The 21,066-nt window shown below is 35.4% G+C and overlaps 2 protein-coding genes across 2 annotated transcripts in view; one reads left to right on the forward strand and one right to left on the reverse strand.

The window, feature by feature from the left end:
* The window catches only part of LOC115444316 (synapse-associated protein of 47 kDa), a gene marked incomplete in the record, with an annotated part of 71,421 nt that extends 51,608 nt beyond the window's left edge, over positions 1-19,813 (forward strand). Inside the window, 5 exon segments of the mRNA XM_037446604.1 lie at positions 12,344-12,484; positions 13,009-13,148; positions 13,521-13,633; positions 14,211-14,327; positions 17,640-19,813. Coding sequence (XP_037302501.1) covers positions 12,344-12,484; positions 13,009-13,148; positions 13,521-13,633; positions 14,211-14,327; positions 17,640-17,764 — 636 coding nt within the window.
* Positions 6,384-11,173, reverse strand: LOC115444315 (organic cation transporter protein-like). Its single transcript, XM_030170048.2, has 5 exons — positions 10,493-11,173; positions 9,810-10,217; positions 8,839-9,082; positions 7,626-7,810; positions 6,384-7,330 (listed from the first exon to the last, which is right to left on the reverse strand). The coding sequence occupies exons 1-5, from the start codon at positions 10,846-10,848 to the stop codon at positions 7,201-7,203; spliced, it is 1,323 nt and encodes a 440-aa protein (XP_030025908.1). The 5' UTR covers positions 10,849-11,173; the 3' UTR covers positions 6,384-7,200.
* Positions 19,814-21,066: the final 1,253 nt, after the last annotated feature.

The raw sequence follows: 21,066 nt of genomic DNA on the forward strand, positions 1-21,066 counted from the left end.
TATTTCTGGCGCCAAGCAACAGTGTGTAGACATTGTTGTGTTCCAGTGTAACTACTGGGCATAATGAGACTTAACATCTGACGTCTCAGGATGCCGAGCGCAGTGGAATACCAAACAATATTTTGTATTTCAAGGTGTTCGATGGTGTTTCTACTGTTTATAGGTGGTCGTATCGCTTACCATCATGCGAACGGCAAGCTCGATTCGTCATTCACAGCAATAAAAAAATACTCTGTCATACTATGTCTCTGTTGCAATTTAACCTCTTTAAGAGACGTAAAATAAACTCTCCTAGCCTCATTTATCTTTGCCATGTAAGGAACTCGTTTGCGAAATTTCGTACTTCCAGAATTAAAGTTATATACTATGTAGTGTACTAACAAGCGGCGATAGCCTAGTTGGGTGTGGAACGGACTGCCGAGACGAATGTCCGCAGGTTCAAATCCCAAGGGCACACACCTCTGACTTTTCTAAAATCATGTGTGTATTCTTTGTGAATTTATCGTTCGCTTTAACGGTGAAGGAAAACATCGTGAGGAAACCTGCACATCTGAGAAGTTCTCTGTAGGAATTTCGAAGGTGTGTGAAGTCTACCAATCCGCACTGGGCCAGCGTGGTGGACTAAGGCCTAATCCCTCTCAGTAGTAGAGGAGGCCCGTGCTCAGCAGTGGGCAAGTATATAATACAGGGCTGATATTATTATTACTATGTAGTGTTAGTTGTAAAATTTTAAGAATTTTAATAAACAATAAATAAAAATTTGTACTACAATTAAAATACATATTAATTAAATTCTGAAATGTAAACTAGCATTCATTTTAATAACTACTATATAAATGTACACTCGGTGGCAACATGAGAGCTCTAGCAATCGTCGAAAGCGCTTCAAGAGTTTTATGAGTGTGTGTGCCGCGCGTGAAGAACTTCGTGGGTATAATTTCAGATTAATAAGTACATACAACTGTGGAGACGCTTGTCGTTACGTGGTATCGACTGCAGGTTTATTTTCTATTAGCTTTTGCTCGTGGCTTCACCCGCGTGAAGGAGTTTTCCGGGATAAAAGTGCCTCTATATATGTTCCCGGAATAGAAAGTAGACCTTCCCAGCTAGTAGATGTTGAGAAAATCGATCACATACAGACATACAGCTTTTTGGGACTTTGTTTTATAACATGTATAGATTGTACGGATAGGCAAAAATTTCTCCACTGTATTGTGAACTGGAGAGGGAAAATCATCTGTCGTCAGTCGACTCTATCTGAACCCTATACTGATTCTGTCAAGTGCAGTAGCTAAGTTTGCCGTCCTAGTATAAAAAATACCTGGTGCATTGTGTAGGGATTTTTGGATTTGAACTTGTAACATACCCAACATAAAATTAACTCTCAGCCTTCTAGCCAAAACTGTGTCGAGGAAAAAAGGAAAATTTTAAAACATTCGTAAGAGTTCTTTGGGAAGTGTTCAAAGGGAAAAAGCAACTAAAGGAAGCCTTTTGTTTTCAGTTTCCCTTTGATTTGTTATTTTTGTTTTCATAATGGCTAAGTTTATTTTTCATTTAAATTATATAAAACATGTTTTTGTTACTACCATGAATTTCTGTTTCAATAATATCACACATTATGTAACAGCTTGTGAAAATGTTAATAAGTTTATTAGAAGTATTTAAATCTAGAAATGGATAGCTGAGAGGTAAATATAACACATAGACCAAATTCTAGAAATGTAAAGTAATTTTTATATCGCAAAAGTGCACAGAGAAGCTATTGCGGGAAAATAATTGCACGCAAGCGAAGTCGTCAGCCAGTTAATATACTACATAAGCTCTTTGCAAATTTATAACTGCAAGCAAGCGCAGGCGCAATATCCAGTTACTATACTACAGACGCTCTTTGTAAATTTCCATAACTAACAGTGGCGAAAGTTGAAATTTTCTAAAAGCGAACCCAACATATAGGTACTACTATGTATAAATGCAGTCTGCAAATAGTTCTGATGATAATTTCTATATAAAGAGAAGTCATCAGGAATCGAGTTATATGGACCCTTAGCCACTCATAGCAAATAATCTGAAACTTATAGTTCCCTGCAGTGGTATATAAATCGGCGTCCATTTTGGTCTAGCCCTTTCCAATTGGTCCCGTGTGACTTGTTATAAGCATTGCTGGGTAAATCGTGAAGGATTTGGGGATAAATAATTGTTTTAGGATACTAAAGTTTGGTCCAAGCTGTGTATATCTCATGTAAATGTTACACAAAACTTTCTAATAATGCAGGTTTACGAATCATTTGTTTGAAAACCAATTATAGGTGTTTTTGAAAAATGTTTACTGTCAAAATGTTTCTTATTAAATTTTGTATCTCATGGTGTTGGATGCATATTAAAACGATGTGTACTTTAGGATACGCGCGGGTGAATTATTCTAGTGGCATTCTCATTATGGTAACATATTATAGAAATGTAACTTTTTAAATGTAGCTTTAAAACATAATAGTGTGCCATTTTGAGGGGGAAAGCCTTCATTTAAACCAAATACTTCGCGACAATACTTGAGACATAAGACTCAAGCGATGTCGCCAATAAAATTTATACCTATGTATAAATATGACGTCGAAAATACAAACACAATCCCCTCGAAACATGGGAATTAACTGGGATACACTATCTGATTGCAATACCGAATCGATCTCAGGACATCGGTCGAGATAAGCAGTATATATCGGGGAGATTACTCACTGTCTGTCTATGAAGTGTAATATACTTCAGAGGCTCGAATGGAATTACTATGGATACATTTTTGTACAATTGAATGAGTGTATGAGAGGAGGGGTAGGTACAACAGTATTGTATGTTTATGTCGTCGAGCAGCAGTGTGGAAGCGCTGTTGGGTTCCGGACTGAAAGGCGCTTTAGCTAATGGAGTTATTAGGCAGTATGAGAGGTACCTTTGGGGTATGTCCCAGCATGCCCAGCGCAGTCCACTGTAACATACAACTTAGTAATTCAAAGTTGTGGTTGATGCTGCTACTGTTTATGGGCGGTCATGATGTTTGTCTTTAGACGAGTTATTTTTTTATTTCGTTACTTAGTTACTTTTAAAAAAATTGCAACGACCTACTAGAGAGAGAGAGAGAGCTTAGCAATACGTAAAAATATTTCATTAGAACAACGGCCAATAAATCCTATGGAAAATACGTTACCTATAAACCTAACTCGATTGAATTAAAAATTACAAATTGATTAATTCATTTTCATACGTCACAAGTACAATCGTATACATAAATGAATCGTGCAAACGGACGATTAATTTATGTTCGCGATAGTACACGTAACGTATCGCACGATTTTGATCCGAAGTGATTAATGCGGGATTATATGTATATAACGGGATTTAATGGTTATTCCTGAATGGACTCGTGTGATTGGTCATGGGATAATGCGGCGAGTTCAAAGGGATGATTGTGCGGCGGGATTCGTTTGTGTTTAATGCGGATTGAGTGGGTTTGGATATGCCAAATTTATTTATTTATCAAATTTAGCAACAATACAAGTTTCCTTATGAACTAAGACAAATAACTTTTAGGTGGTAACATATTAGTAATAGTAAATTGAGATCATAAGACAAAAACTATACCTCGGTGCCTACACTAGGCACGGCCTATATCGCAGTCGACCGATTTACATACCGTGTTACGCAATATAATAAAATAAGGTGCAAAACATCAATGCAAGGTTTTATACTAAATTTGGGTCTGAGTGTATGGGTGTATAATACGTGTAGTTGAATGAGGGTACACGTATTGAAGTGTCTGTGTGTCATGTGTGTGTGTGTGTGTGTATAAATGGTTTGTGAGTATGAGTTGAGTTTTAAGTTATCGAAAGGAAAGTAAAACGTGAGTGTGATGTAAGTATATTATGTAGCACTGCAGTTGGGCGTAAAGCTAAGGAGAATACGTTTTCTTGTATCTTGCATCGACCCCACATTGGAATGAAACAAGCGTATGTTAGATGAAGAGAATACGTAGTCTATTTTTATAAAAATACCTTCAACAGTAACGTGTGGGATACTTTTAGTGTTAAGTTTTTAATATACAGCAGAGCTGCCATTTCATGCCAGTCTTGTTCAAATAGAAATAACAGTTCGCACAACGTCTAGCACATAATATACATTTCAAATAAAACATGGAGTTTTTACGCCAGAAAATAAAATTCCCCAGACCACCAATAAACTTTATAACACGGACGGAACCGCGATAAAAGGCAAGTTCTAAAAGGAAGGCGTTTCAAAGGAGACGACGCTGAAAGGCACTGAAATGCGGGGCTCGGTTTAAAACACGTCGTGAAAAAAAAGTTGCTTTTAAACCTTAATAAAGATACCGAGAGTTCCTCGTAGTGATATTAAAGGAGAGGTTTATTAAATAAGGACGGGCGCTCCGGCACCCCTTACAGTAGGGTTGTCAAGTTTAAATTAAGATATTTATTTAAGACTTGTATTCCGAGCACAATTTGGAATATTTTGTTTCGGTTTCAAAATCATTGTGGCCAATTCAAATAGCAGGTTTCATAACGAGGTTTGTAGGTGAAGATAGTTGGTCGGTTTTCAAAACAGTTCTAAGAATAAACCTTTTTGGAGGCTGATAATAATAAATGGCTTATGTAAAGCAAGCGATGTAAAAGTTTTTGCCTGTTTATTTCTAAATCAGGTCTTTATTTGCAGACTCTCCTGTATTTCCGTATTTAAATTATTATTTGAAGTGAAATGTTCCTATTTTAGGTTATCATTTTATATCAACGCGATAAAATTTTAAAATCTATTAGGTAATGTTTGACAACCCTACTTTAAGGGTGATGCGGAAAATCTTGTGTAAAAATGTGTTCTATTTAGGTTTTCTAATGATGTTTTAGTACGGGTAAAGTACACGAAATTTAGTTTTGCGCCTCAGGTTTTTAGGATGCTTTTGTAACGTAGCTTTTGAGAAGAAAAAGGGTTACAACGCCTTTACAACTGGTAGATAAATTATATTAAAGTAATGGTAATGGTAATGGGCGGCGATAGCCTAGTTGGGTGTGGAACGGACTGCCAAGACGAATGTCTGCAGGTTCAAATCCCAAGGGCACACACCTCTGACTTTTCTAAAAATCATGTGTGTATTCTTTGTGAATTTATCGTTCGCATTAACGGTGAAGGAAAAACATCGTGAGGAAACCTGCACATCTGAGAAGTTCTCTATAGGAATTTCGAAAGTGTGTGAAGTTTACCAACCCGCACTAGGCCAGCGTGGTGGACTAAGGCCTAATCCCTCTCAGTAGTAGAGGAGGCCCATGCTCAGCAGTGGGCAAGTATATAATACAGGGCTGATATTATTATTAATGGTAATGGAATAAAGAAGCTCCTAAGCCTTATTAATATTTACACAACTGTTCAGTAGGTACGGTACACATTGTCTGTTATACCTGTTAGGCTTTAGTTTCTTATTTTTGTATTTATATTTTTTTCCTTTTATTTTAAATTACTATAATTAGGTATAATTACTATTAATACTTATAATTTATGTTTAGTATGAGTTACCGCATTAAATGTATGTTCTTTCTTCTTTCTATATTAATGCGAAATTTTTAGTGGTTTCTGAAAAAAGTCTACTTGCTTAGAAGGTGTCTAAAAACACGACACGACTCCGTGTCGTTTTATTGTGATAGGTTGAGACACTAACACGTGATTGGCGCATTGGTATTTTTTATATGTGTACGGCAAAGTGACCCCACTACATCTAATGGTAAGTGGAGTGAGGTCCAAGAGTAAGTCGACTGACGAGAGATGATTACCCTTTGTCAGTGGACACAATTATACTGGCCTGTTGGAATCGGATATACACAGGCTGATCCCCGAACGCGCCGCACTTGGGCCACTATGGCAGATAACACCTTGTGTACGGTGGTCGCTATCCGAGCGGATATAAAATATATCCTACCACCAGCAGAATCATACCATAACATTGGTATGACGATCAATCAGAAACATACATTGAACTATATCGATTTATGAGTCGAGGTTTTTTGAGATATTCTAAGGGGGCCTAAGTACATAGATTGTAAGTAACTACTGTAGATATTGAGTTATAAATGCTGCTGTATGTTGTTAATAGTCTAGTGATTGGCATGTAGAGTCTACACAAAAACTCACTTTCATTCCAGAAATGAGCACAATGAGTCCACGACATCGCCAGTCGACTCAATTATGCCGGCCTAGCGGCCCGTAATACGTTTTTCAAAGTTCTGAGTGATGTTGCTATTGTTTATGGGTAGCCCTTACTGGCTTTTTCGTATCTTTATTAACTTGTATAAAAATGTTTCTTAATCCAATTGAGTTAAAGTGCTCAAAAGAATTAATGCAAGAAAATGGACGGTCGCTTTTATTACTTCACTAAAAGATCATTAAAACCTTAATAACATTTGCGTGAGATTATAGATCTTTAATGTAACATAATTGGTTCCGTACGTCATCAATCAAACTTTAATATTTGTTTACACGTGTTTAATTTTGGTATTTTGCTATAATCTTTGGAATTTTTAAGTTACATTTCCTTTTCTTAATGAGTATAATTACACAAGGAAATGTTAATTATAGCTTGACCGAGAAAATGAAAAACTCGCCATGATGTGGCGAAATATGGTACTAGTTTCATTTACTGGCAACGTAATTTTAAAACGAAAAAGCAAAGGTGGCGCCAAAAATCAGGTTTTTTATTTTCCTGGTCAGGCTATACTATTAAAATGTTAGCCGACAACTACTGTTGTGCTGCAGGCGAATAGTTAAGAAACAAGACATTACGGTTTGATTCCAACATAGTAATATTACATTTGGAAAATTTATTTAGGTAACCTTAACATAGGATACATTTTTGCATAACACTAACCTGAATTGCCAGGTATATGGTTTCAATCATAGTTTTTCATGGAAGATAGGCAAAGGGCTGGTCCGATACTTGATCAGTGGAAACCAGCCATCACCACTCCATGTTACACAAGCATCTGCTTAACCATTAACGGTACTATTTACTTCTTCAGTTCCCAAAAATTCTGTCATAACGATGAATCTAGCTCATTTCTCCACATGGTCGCTCAACGTCACTCCCTTAGTCTCTGGTAGGCAGTAGCAAGCAACAGCTGCGAGGATAGGTACAAAGCCGAAGATCGTTGGTGGCACTCATCCGCCTGCGACGCTCGCGCCGGCGACGAACGGCGCTATTATAGAGCCGATCCTGGAAGCCGTAGAGGAGACTCCCATGGCCATGTTACGGGCAACAGTGGGAAATAGTTCAGTCGTGTACATGTACCTGGAAATTAAACGATATTTATTAAGAGTAGGGGTCGCCTGTTCGAAATTCATCAACCTTCTTAATTTTTTTTTATTGATCACATCAACATTTTCCACACGTAACATTTAATAAATTATAATGACAAACTTATTAGCCATCCAGTACATTTTTATTTTTTTAAATTAACTTTTCGATTGTGTCCGTACTATGGGCATTTATGTTTTTACCACCAACCAACCTGCCCGTTAATAAATTGTGACAAATATCGATTTAAAATTCACTTTACATATATTATTATAAGATCTAATCTTACATGGCAGCGAACGCCCCGCTCGCACTGCTAACTCCAACCGACCCAACCACCAGTTTTAGATAAAAGTATTCGTCAGGCACTGACAGAAGGCTGTTACTGACGCCGCAGACGAGAAGGAAGGTGATCAGGGTGATGCGGCGTCCGAAGCGCTTGCAAAGATAACCGCTCAGGAATACACCTGGAATCTGGAGAAAACATAAACAAAACCACACATGTTTATCATAAAGAATTGATATAGACAATCTGTATTGCTGCTAGTTGGGTATAGAACGGTCAGCTGTGATGGATGTCTGCAGGTTCAAAATCTGAGTCACACACCCCTTACTCGAAGTTACGTGTCTACAATCAATTATCTTGCACTTTATAAGTTAAGAAAACATCGTGATGAAAGCTACATACATATATATATGAGAATTCTTAAAAAAGAATTTCCAAGGTATGTGAAGTCTTCCAATCCGCATTAGACCAGCGTGATGGACTAAACCTATCCTCATTACAGGAGACCCGTGTTGAGCAGCGGGAAGGACAATATAATACAGGGATAGTATTCATATTATTTCTCCCTCATACCCGCCAGTGTACCTCCTCTAAACTAAAATCGACAGTAGCAATGTTATTACACCGATCGGTGAAAATTCACATACAAACGACAAAGTTCTACTGAACATTATAGAGGAAGGTATAGATATCACTTGGACCCAATTCAGTCCGTATAAACCTTCGCAACTACATAATAGCCTTTTCGAAACATCGTCGGTGTGTGACATGCTTCCTGCCACTCACAAAAGGCAAAGTTCTGTTTCGCTCGGCTCCAACGGCCATTAAAACTTGTCCCAATGTAACGAATGTACGTGATGTTATTGAAATACCGTTAACTAGATGTTTAAAGGGGATGTTAGGTCTTACTCGTAATTGTGCTTTGTTTTCTGTTTTGTATTTAGATGTTGCAGAAGTGGGACAGTCTGGGTTTGTGATTTTTGGTGTTGTAGTTCAAGTAGTATTTAAGTTGAGTTTGGAGATAGTGCTAAGACCGGTTGTATTAAATTGAAATGGTTGTGGCAATGAATAGATTTCTATAATTCCAAGATACATTATAGATCTGTTGAGATTTAGACTAGCTTTGATGTCAGTATTATCTAACTTTCTCACGTCTCTATATTTACCTCAAAATGTTAATAGAACAAACTATTAAAATTATTTTTAGGTTTCTTACCTGTAAAACTCCAGCGAGCGAAATGCTAGCAAACGGGTTCGAACTGGTCTGTCCTATGTACTGGTTACTTCCATAAAAACTCATCCCCAAGATAAACCAAGTGATGCAGGAGCACAGATTCTTAGTCCTCAAGTTCGGCCTCATTAGGTCTAAAAATGACGCTTTCTCTTTTGGTTTATCAGTGGTACTTTCATGAGCTATCTTGTTTACTATTTCTATCATGTTTTGTGGAGGTCGACGGTTCCTGAAAATGATGTTGATATAGAGATTACACATAAGTATTTTAAAATTTATCTTGTTCTTTTAAAGACTGCGGAAGAAACCGTAACATATTTGAATATGAGCAGTTATTGTCTCGTTATGACGAGATCTTCGAGGAATACAACGCCTTATTGGTCGACGTTTCATTTGGTTGCCTTACTAGTCCAGTTTGCCATCTTTAAAACACATCCAGACACATTTGTATCCTTAATAATAGCATCAAAAGGATTAAAATTGGATGAATCAGCGTAACCAACTAGGTTAATCGACTCGTTCTGAACGATAGTTAAAACCCAAACGTTTATTTTTCATTATCAACGTTCATTTCCATCTATTTTACATTTTGCCGCCGTTTAGTACGCTTAGTAACATTGGGACTCATTTATCAACTCCGGGTTTATGAATAAAATGCAAATGTAAGCCGAACATGTGAACTAATTTACTCAAATCCTTTGGGACCGGTCTAGTTTTGTCAGTTCATAATCTGACTATATTCTGGTTTAGTACATGCTCAGTGACTATTAGTTTTTGTTTTAGATAGGAGCTAGATTATGCAAAATAGCTGACGTCATAATTGACTTACTTCTGTGGATTTTGCTGATTACGTTGAGGGAATTGTCTACCTAATGTATTAGGCTAGAACAACGCTAGAAGCAACTTTGTAGGGGGGTCGTTTTTGGCTTAAAAAGCCAACAATAAACAATGCTTACCATTTTGCCACTTTCTCCATCACAGCAGCCGCCTCGTCGAGCCTTCCAACTGATATCAACCACTTCGGAGATTCTGGTACTAGAAAGAAAAACACCAGAAACACAACATTCGGCACAGCTATACCCATACTGAATTTGTCCCAAGATCTTAAGTAGTATGCGAACGCTGGCATAATCATCTCTCCAATGGTGAGAGGTAACGCACAGAGACAGCTCATAAGCTCTCGTTTTTGCTGGCCAGTCATCTCCATCATGAGGGTGAAGGCGGTTAGCATCGTGCCTGCAGTGGCAGCTCCGGTGAAAAAGCGAGTGGTGGTGAATGACCAGTAATCGGGGCAATAGGGGGCCGCAAAGCCAGCTATGAGTTGGAGAGTGCATGCTGTCAGAAGAGTTGGGCGGCGGCCGCGTCTGCAATAGAATTGCTTTTTATTTAATTCTTGATTGTTTTATTGAACTAGTTTTAAAATTAATGCAGCCTAAAACAGTTTTTCCGAGATTAAATCGTTGCTGTATAAAAAGCCGGGATAAAAAGCCTATGGCTATGTTCTTTCTACAGTCTTAAACTATCTCCTTACCAAATTTTGTCGAAACCCATTCGGTAGTTTTTAAGTTTATCGCGTTCTTACAGACAGACACGGCGGAGGCTTTGTTTTATAATTGTAAGGAATTAAAATTTTACTTGCCTGTCAGCGAAAAATCCGAACACAACACTTCCCACTAACACACCCAACATTGTAATAGTTTGATTGAAATTCGCCAACCAAGCTCTACTACACACTAAATCCCACTGGGATATGATGGTGTTATCAAAATCCGTGTGGTAACCATACTGCTTGCAGTCAGTATAACACGTTTCGTTTTGTGCATCCTCTACGCCATTAATGCACATGAACTGGGTCTTTTGTGCCAGGAATATGATTGCCATGTGGTTCCACACAGCAGTCATTCTGACAGGTAACGTCATTGCCACAGTTAGCAATATTTGCCATCTGCCAAATTCTCCTGTAGCATTAGCAAGAATGTCTATATTACTTTCCATTTCAGCAATATTTCTTTCGATTTGGTTCTCCGAATTGCTTTTTTATTCCATTTTTATTTGAAGAGATTCATTAGTGTAGAATTTTGATTTGTCTTTCAAGTGTTTCACGTTTGGAATCGTAATAACAACTAAGAGCGTTGTTGAGATAATTCCAAGTGATGTTATCATTTTATGTTTTATTTATTTTAGCTTCGTGTTTATATTATGGTCGCGTGTTGCGAGGTTGGTTATTATGTAATATTATTTATAGCTAAAGATCGACCAATAAAGTAAACGGGTCATCTGGTTAGAAGTGATAAAAGAACCAATAATTCAATAGTTTGTTGCTGAAATACGAATGAGGACTTTCGGTAAATCTCGACTCAAGAAATATAAACACAAACGATTACCTGGTTTTAATTTAGACAAACTTTGCAACATAGCTTTACCTATTTATTGTAATCTCAATTCTCTATTTGACGATTGTTTCGTCACTTGTGCATCTCCGCCCAACCAATATTGGCGTGTGTTTGTCATCTACGCTAGTGTGGCATTTATCGCTATCAGAATGTTAATCATACTCTTCTAAGTCAATAGATAAATATAATAACTCTATAATAAACTTAAATTCATTTGTAAATAAAAGAAACACGTGTGAATTTATTTGACATTCTTGAGATAGCGATTGACACATGAACAGTAGTTATGATCTCTTAACCCAAAGGTAATAACGTTTCTCGCTAATTGATTTCTTTCTTGCACTTTACAACCCTTATTTTGAGAAGTATTGAAGTCATTTTGTCGTATCAGAAACAAATAAAATTTTACAATAACATGCTACTGGGTTCAAAAGTAGCCTTTGTAACCCATGGCATTGCCTATATGTGTGTCAAACTTATTCCAAATACATACAAGGACAACATAATGCCTTTTTTGGTGTGTGAATTTTATATCCTTTTTACAAGCTTTAACATTTAGACCTAAAATATTCTTATGTATATATATATGTGAAAGTTTGCATGCTAATGTATAATTTCATCATAATTTTTAATCCTCTTGTTTAGCTATTTCACAAAGTACAATTTAACCATAATCTTGGGAGTCAGCGTTATCGAGATTTAACGAATTGTTTTTATAATACGGTTGAGGTGAAAGGGTCAAGAAGAAAAGAAACTGATAACCAGTTGGTGAACTACGATAAACTCTGTACGTAGCAAATATAAAAAAGATTACTATCAAATTGTAACTATTTATTTATAAGTCTAAATCGGTATATCAAGTCGGTCATCTGTTTTTTACCTCTATAGATGAAACATAAATGTGCTGCCGGCTTTAAAATAATCTGAAACAAGGATTAAGAAGGAAACACCCCCCTATTAGTGAGCTGTTAATTAATGACAGTTTTCTCTAAGACAATGGTAGTCCTTATGCCTCTACCATTTATAGTAAACTTTATATACCGTGTAATGTAAATGTAACTGTAACAGTTTACTCATAAAGTCACTGTTTGTTGCAGAGCATCCTTGGCGAGTTCAACCGTGAGCAGGACGCCTTCATCAAGGGCCAGGAAGGCCGCGGTGGGGCCTCCGCCGTACCGCCGTGGATCGGCGCACACAACGAACCAGCGCTCAAGGAGGAGTGCCTGTCGCTCTCCACCGTGAGTGCTTTGTGTTAAATAGTTTAAAAGTGTCTGATGGTAAAGAGAGTTGCGTCAAAGTAGAGTATGGAATATGGATGATTTTCACTCGTTGGTCGAGACATGCCGGTCTGTTCCGAAACCGGATGTAATTAAAGCAGTAGCAATAGTGGTTACCGGGTAAACGGAAGATCCATCTTCTCATTTAGTTGTATAAAAAATCGTAATAATGAAATTCGTCAGGTCTCAACAAAGGAATTAGTTTCAATGATGATATATGTTTACATTTTGGCATTGTAGCCAGTGTAACTGGACATAATAAGATTTAACACCCCACGTCTCAGGATGGCCAGCGCAATGGAATACCAAATAAAACTTTGTAATTCAAGGTGTTGGATGGTGTTTCTATTGTTTATGGGCGGTCGTATCGCTTACCATCAGGCGAACCGCAAGCTCTTCTCGTCATTCAAAGCAATAAAAACTAAAAAGTTTTTTTTCCTGAATATTTTCTATCACGTCATTTGTAAATGTCTCTTGTTTGTCAGGACCGGCGGAACTTCGTCCGCGCGCCGCCAGCAGGCGTGGAGTTCGACTTCGACTACGACAAGATGTACCCGGTGGCCGTCGCCATCATGGCCGAGGATCCCAACCTCGAGAAGATGCGCTTCGATCTCGTGCCAAAAGTGTATGTATACCTTTATATATAGAAAGATAGAAGAGGGAAGATTGAAAAAAATGGCAGTGATACTAAGGCAGGGTCGAGGCGTCTGCTTTGATACTTTCATCTCGCCTGATCCTGTTTGATTATCTTCAGTGAGACCATTGGCTTATAAATCTGCCTGTAGGACATTAATTTACAGACAGTGAGACATGACACGCCTACGTGCTTAGCGTCTAACTTTATTGGCTATACATTTGACTTTTGAGCTCTACAGAGAGCAGTCGATTACCGAGGTGCATCAAATTATGATAGAAATTAAATGACCTATTGCAAGACTCACTGAACTTATCAGAAAATTCGTGGCATCATGATAAAAAATATTTTTTGCATTTCCAGCATCACGGAGGAGAACTTCTGGCGGAACTATTTCTACCGCCTGTCGCTGATCTGCCAGGCCAACGAGGCGGACGCCGCCGCCAGCCGCCAGACCAGCGCCGACGACTCGCAGGGTACGAATACACATACCGCCATATCATACCACTAGCGCGTCTAGAAATACCATTGGGGAGTGTAATGTTCCTAATTAGTTTTTTTTGGGGGTTTTGAAGTTTTTAATTAGTTATCCTAGTGGGAAGTAACCAGGTGGAAAGCAAAAGTATAAAAGTAAAACACTATGTTCTAAAAGTTTGCTCCGGGTTAGTTAATACCTTGAAAACGAAATTACTCATAATCTATTATAATTTTGTTAGACGGGTTTTTAAACACTAATAAAAAATTACTTGTACACCCTAGCCCCGTTATTTGTTTCTCGATCCGCCACAGATGTACTACATAACATATTATTACATTGCATCCCACTACTTATCATTAACCGATAGCCCCTTGAGAGGATTTGTAATTTTTTCAAGACAAAATAGGAGTAGTATACGTCAGAGTCTGTGACTGAAGGTTTTAGGTGTGTTTTTTTTAGAAAAAAAAAGGCGATAGATAAAAAAAAACAATATCCTCATATTTATCATTTCTTCCATATTCACCTGGTTTTCAGTTGTTTTTATTTTGTTTTTTTTTTTATGTTTATCCTTCAAGACTCCGATAAGTCTGCGAGCGAGAATCTTATAGCTAACGAGAAATCGTCGCAGGAATGTATCGATGACGTGAAGAAACGTATAAAGTCGTTGAAAGTCGATAGAGACAATGACGACGGTAAGATTTTTTTTTTATTTATATCCCACCTCTTTTGTTTTATTATGCAGCTTTTTGCAAATATTTTATAAAATCATCGATAATGTTTTATGGGGATTTGAATGAGGGAAAAATATGATTTTATCGATAATGGAACTATTCATTTTAAGATACTGATAGTCAGGGCTTTTCTGTGTGGGCACGCGGGGCACTCAGTGCCTCCAAAGGAAATTTCAAGTATATCGAAAAATTTACTAGTAAAAAATACAAGAAGGGACGGGTACAAAACATTATGGACTTACCACTTTCGAGAATTAGCATGCCCACAAAAAAAGAAGTGTCAAAAAAAGGCCTGCCGATAGTTATTTACTACTTTTTCATAATGTGTGAATAATACATATAATTGATTGGATTACTGCGTTTCACAATAAAGGAGGTTGATATATATTTTGTACACCTTTTTTACTTCATTCATTCATAATGTGTCACATATATTTTACATCGATGTGATACTCAACAACAAATACAACCAACTTTGAGGAATATAACGCGACATATTGCATGCCCTATGTATGTGCAAATATGTGTACTCGCATCTTATATGTATGTACTTAATATCACAATATTAAAATATTTTTACACCTGATTTAAAAAAATATCGTATTTTTATTGGTGACAAAAGATACTTTTTTAAATAACAATGTATTATTAATGTGTATTAATTCGAATTTATATAATTATTAGAAGTTTTGGAATAACGCAATTAAAATTAATTTTGAGAATTCGTAATGATGTAAATACTATAAAAAATATGTAAATAATTTTCCCCCAAAGGTTAGAACTGTAATTGACTACATAAACATTAAAAGTATATTTTGAATTTTCCCTGGAATGCAGCTTAAGCAAGACGCACGGACACCCGAGGAGCATCAGCTATCTATAAAATAACACCATTTACTCAGTTCTGTGCGAAATTCATTTTTTTTCCTACAATGACAGCTAAAGCAAAAAAATGCCCATTTAATCGCATAAAAAATAATCTATCTGTGCAAATTATTTTAATTCTGCATTTATTAAATTAAATTGCAAAAAAATATATAAAACTTTTTATTTACAAAAGAAAAAATGGTCCTCGCGCAGAACTGTCGCTTTATTGATAATTGGCTTGCGTAAAACGGAACGTGTTATGCCATTGAGTGTCATGGTAAAAACATTGTTTTACAAAATTGACTTGATAAAATAATGCCATAATTAGAATGGGAGATGTTAGATAATACGCACATGAACAGTTAGATTTGTTGACTCTAAAAATATAAATATAACGTTTAGAAAACATTACCTTCTTTCTTGGCGATATCTATTTTCAATAAGTATCTATTCCGTACTTAACGGGACTATTTTATTAACTTCAAACTCTACAGGTAAACATTAAAGCGTTTAAAAATATATTTTAATAATTGGTTGAAGAAGTCTCCATAGTTTTTCAAGTCTTTGGACGTCCAAAAAATGGCATTATTATGTCAATAAATGAATGTTGACCCTGAATTAATTGTCAACCGTTGTTACTTATAGAATTTATAGCTGTTTACATTTTTTTCTCAAGTCTATATCTGTCATACTTCACTCATATCTTTATCATAACATATTCTTGTTGTTATCAAGTATATATAATGAATGTTATAACGACAATATAGCTTTCTTGTCCTTCTGTGTAGGACTATGTAAATGTATATATTCGTGTATTTATTTGTATAACCTGTTGTATTCTCACCTTTATAGTGCTCGGTCTTTACGTCAATAGCATAAAAAAATAGGTTTTTTCTTATCTCCTTATCGGACAGTAAGTAGAATGAACAAAAAAAAAACATAAAAAAATATAATCAGACTAAAAAAAAAGATGAAAAAAATATTTTTTTGTTTCTTGTCTTTAGAAGCTATTGATTTACAGACCGAAAGTTGAACGAAATAAAAAAAACATTTCTCAATGAAAAAAAAAAACAATTTAATGTCTAAATGTTACATATGTATAAGTAATGAATGTAAGATTATAGCCGATAATACACAGTTCAATATTTGGCTCAGTAGCGTGTATCGTAAGTATCGGTTTTGACATTGCTACATGTTTATTAAATTTCGCTTCGATTACATCGCTTTTGTCTGTGCTATGTATTCTTTTGACTGTCCGCTTGTATTTCTCAAAGTTGGTCGTTATTTAAACGCTTTCGTATTTTCGCGTAGCAATGTTGAAACTACTGTTGTATATATACTTGTGTTGTCAGATTATTTGAAAAAAAAAAATGTTGTATAAAAAAAAACTTTTTTCTGTCTTCACCACTTTTGTAAAGCTTCCAACGATTTTTTCCATTTTTTTTAGAATATCCGCTATGTATCAGCCGCGACATATCACTTATGGGTGACAGTCAATTATAAATCCATAATAACTGCCGTGTTTCGACCTTTGGGAAATATATTAACTGACAACACAACTCTTCCCCCTTTTTTCTTTTGTAATTTTACATTTAAACCGAACGCATATGGCGGCGCATGAACCTTTGCCACTAATACACCAGCCCAACAAACTTTTTTGTTTCTCGTGCGCCGCTATCTACGTCCGATGTTAGAGTTAGGATCAATTATTAATAATCTGATGCAAATTCACGTGTTAAAGTTGTGTAGAAATATAGAAAAATATTATCTCATGTATAATTATTTAGGTACTCAAGTATGTTGGTATGACGAGTGATAACAGGCCTAGAACGTTGTCCCCCGGTTCATTTCAAATAACAATAGCAATAATATTAGTGAGTTTATCGACAAGTTTATTTTTTGGTGCAATAGATTCCTGATGCATTTTCTATGATACATTTATTTTGTCTACTTCCCTTTCATGTTCCCGATATCTTCTAGCGACAGTTGAATAGTTTAAATGTAATTTTTATTGTCAACTTGAAACAATGTCTAGTGGATTATGACATGTAGTTAAAAAAAATGAAAATTGGCATTTATAGTTAGTTATTATTAATTGAAATAATTATATTATTCTAAAATATTATTCGTGTTGTTATTTAACCAATTGTGTTTTAAAAATAAAGACAACCTATAGAGCTAAGATCTATGTTTCTTCATATTGATTTAAAATTGAGTAAAAAAATTAAAAATGGATCTAAAAATTAGTGACAATATAAAGACTACAAAGTTTTTCGATTAGGTCTTTAAATAATTTTAATATACAAAATAAAAAAAAATAAGAAATGGATTTTCTATACATTTGACAAAAGTACTTAATTAAGGCACCATAATATTTTATTTAACTAGATGTTGAAACATTTACAGAGCAATGGGAGAAAGAGTTGGAAGCAGAGCTGAAAGAATACGAAGTAGTGGCGGAAAAGACGGGAGACGATAAGTGGGAGAAGGAATGCGAAGACTTGTTAGCTGATGACGTGGACCTCAAGTAGAGCAAGGCAGGATACAACGCACCATCTGATTGGAACACTAACCCCGTTTGTAAAAGTTGAATTACTGTTTCAGACTCGTATTCACAAACGATACTTAGCTAGTATGAAGCCATGCTGTGGTAGTAAATCTGTGTTAAATGCCTTCGACATTACAGCATTTGCAGTGCGAAGACATAGGACTTTTATTGCGTAATATGGATCTACAACTTTAGTTCAGTTGGCTGTCAGATAATCAAAGTAAACAAAGCCAAAGAAAACTATGAAGTTGCCGACACTATTCCGTTGAGGCACACTGTGAGTTCTCATGGTATTGTTTGTGAACATGGGTGTTAATATTTTTTTTCTATATATTCCAAATGATTAATATTTTTCCTATTTAAAAGGATTTGAAATAAACATTTGGTTTGTTTTTTTTTTTATGAAAAATCGTCTCGTATTTTTTTATTTACATAATGTTAACTCGGTTACTAGTTTATTTGGTTAGAAACACATTATTATTTGTTCATGAGGAACTATGTACTTTCCTCAGAAAAAATTAAGAAAGTGTGATTTATTTAGAATTACAATATAAAAATTGATTTCGGTAAATAGGTGATGTTTTTCAAGTGAAAGTAAGTTATAATGGCATCATATTAAAAATTGTAAAATTATAAACTTAATAATTGTATTCGGAGATCGTGCATTTTAGCATTAAATCTTGTTCCCGGAAAAAATACACGTAACCTAAAAAAAAATCATCTTTGACATACTTACTCAAGTGTGTTATCAAAAATTGGGTCTTCGCGTCTGTTTTTTAGGTTTCCGATGTAGCTTTTTTTATAACGGGGTTAGTAACTTGCTCGGAGTAGCCGGGGCTCAATTATATTCTTATGAATCATTGTAATGTATGAAAAGTGATTTAATTGTTGCATTTAAATCGAAGTTCCCTTTTAAACAAAAATGCAAATGTCGGAATAAAAAAAAAACAAAAATCTGTGTAGCAAAAAAATCTTTTTTCGAGTTGAGGATATTATAAATTGTGATAAAAACGTCTTATTTAATAATTTGAATTGAGAATTTTGTAAAAGAAATTGTAATGTGTTAAAAAGCCTTCACTTTTAATTGTATAAGTATTAAAAAAATATTACCAATAATAAGTAACTTCAATTTTATTACTTAAAAATAATAAACGAAAAATACTTATGTCATTTGAATTTCTCTGATTGGAGTGAATGTGTGAGCCATTTTTAATTAAATAAAATATAACTTTATTTTTTTTTATTTAAACGTAATTTCATTCTAATTTCCAACATTGCGTAAGAAATATGGAAATTTAATAAAAAAATAATGCTTAATATATAGTGTGGTTATTGCATATAAGTATAGGTTATAATGTGATTGTTGATTTTTATTTGAATGTTAAATATATTTAGTACTTATAGGATCTCTTGTACTTGCGTTTGATATTTTGTATTGTAAATTTTATTTTAAATGTCTATGTCTTATGTCATAAAACAAAAGAATAGTATTTTTCTTCATGCAATATAGTAAAAAAAATTCAATCCCTAAATATATTTATTTTACCATTATACCTTCATTAATATTTCTGTAATAAGGTTCAAAGTTATTACAAATCAAATTAACGATATAATTATACAAAGTAAAAGATTTTTTCTAAGGTTCCAGAAAAAAAAACACTACAGTATCTTTTTCATTATTTCAGGTTAATATAGAAATACCTAAAGGTTTAGCAGTTTCTATTTGAGTATATTAACTACAATATTGATTGACTTGTTACTATATTATGTGTTTCATTACAATATCTCTTTGTAAAGTTTTTATAAAACTGCTCTCAAACATAACTTTTCCAGCGGCTTAACGTCACAACTTTGCCAAATATTATTAATTCAATAAAAAAAAAGGAATTTCCTTGCTTTGTTGCGTGACATTATACTTTATCTATGATATTAATAAGAAGCATTTTCTTGTATTCTCTACAAGTAGTTTGTCGTGTATATATTGTATGTGTGTTTCTGTACATTCCTGTTCTTAATAAACTGATGTTTGTAATTTTTGTTTTATTTCACTAGCATCCCGTGAGCCTAACTGGGTCTAGTAAATACTGAATACAGTTTATTACTGTGTATGCAATTTTTTCGAGGAATAAAAATAATTCCATGAAAATCTAACCTGATGCTAGAGGTCAGTGTAAGTCTTTGTTATTGAACGAATTAAAAAATAAACTTGATTTGTGTTTTTTTTAAAAACAATTATAAATGCGAAAATTTGAGAAAATTTGGATATTTGTATGTTGTTAGAGGTAAAAGCAGCAGGGGCGGCTGTGGATGTAGACTTGGACATTTCCGTCAGAGGAAGCCCGCAGTCGTCCCTAATGCGCCGAAGAGGGCCACCGCGGAGTTTTAGTTGGTATGCCGTGCGTTGTATATAGGTTAGGGACTCGGCCCGGCGGTCGTCCGAAGGTTTACATCGAATCCCGGCGGCGTAACGCCGGGTCGTAAGGCACGGTGACCCCAACATAACCGCTCAGTCGCCCCCCACGAAAGCTGGGCGGTAGTCATAAGGCACTTTCTCCGCGGAAACAAGAGGTAAAAGCTGAAACAACTGAATGGATTTGCATGAAATTTGGCACATACATAGACCCGGTCCTGAATTACCACATAGCTACTTTTTATCCTTTTTTAATAGATGGCTCTGTTGTCGTGCAGAGCATAGAGTAAGTAATATACTACGTAAAAGTGCAGAGGGCGCCATGGATAGCTACACTGAATTAGGGACTTTTGAAGTGGGAAAGGCCTCTCACGCAGGGGAAACTGCGATTGCCTCTAATAAAGACGATGTTTACAATTAACTACAGAAAAAAGACAATTAGTTTTGGCAACTCTTCCTTTACTTATAGAAGTAGTTAGTGTCCAGATCTCTGCCATGGGTCAGTATATAAGGTAGGGTTGCCATTTTGGCAGCACATTTGCTCTCTCTTTCTACACAGGTATCAATTTATGTTATTCTCCAAGGATATACCTATGGAGGGAAAATTAATACTTCCAACTTCTCTCTACCTTTCTATTTGATTAATTTCATTGCGGGTCAGAGATTAGTGTGCTCTGAGATTCGCTGAATTTTACCGCTCAGTGTCATAAAATGGATACCGCTGCCAATTCTGGCTTAAGGAGTTGCAGTGGTAGGTGTGCGGGTGGAAAAAGTCTACGAGGATACTAAAACATTAAAATACTAATTTTAAAATACATTATCTAAGTATTCGTACTGATTTTTGAAACAAATGACTTCCTCTTGACTAGACATAC

Source organism: Manduca sexta, chromosome 6, assembly GCF_014839805.1.
Source record: "Manduca sexta isolate Smith_Timp_Sample1 chromosome 6, JHU_Msex_v1.0, whole genome shotgun sequence".
NCBI lineage: Eukaryota > Metazoa > Arthropoda > Insecta > Lepidoptera > Sphingidae > Manduca > Manduca sexta.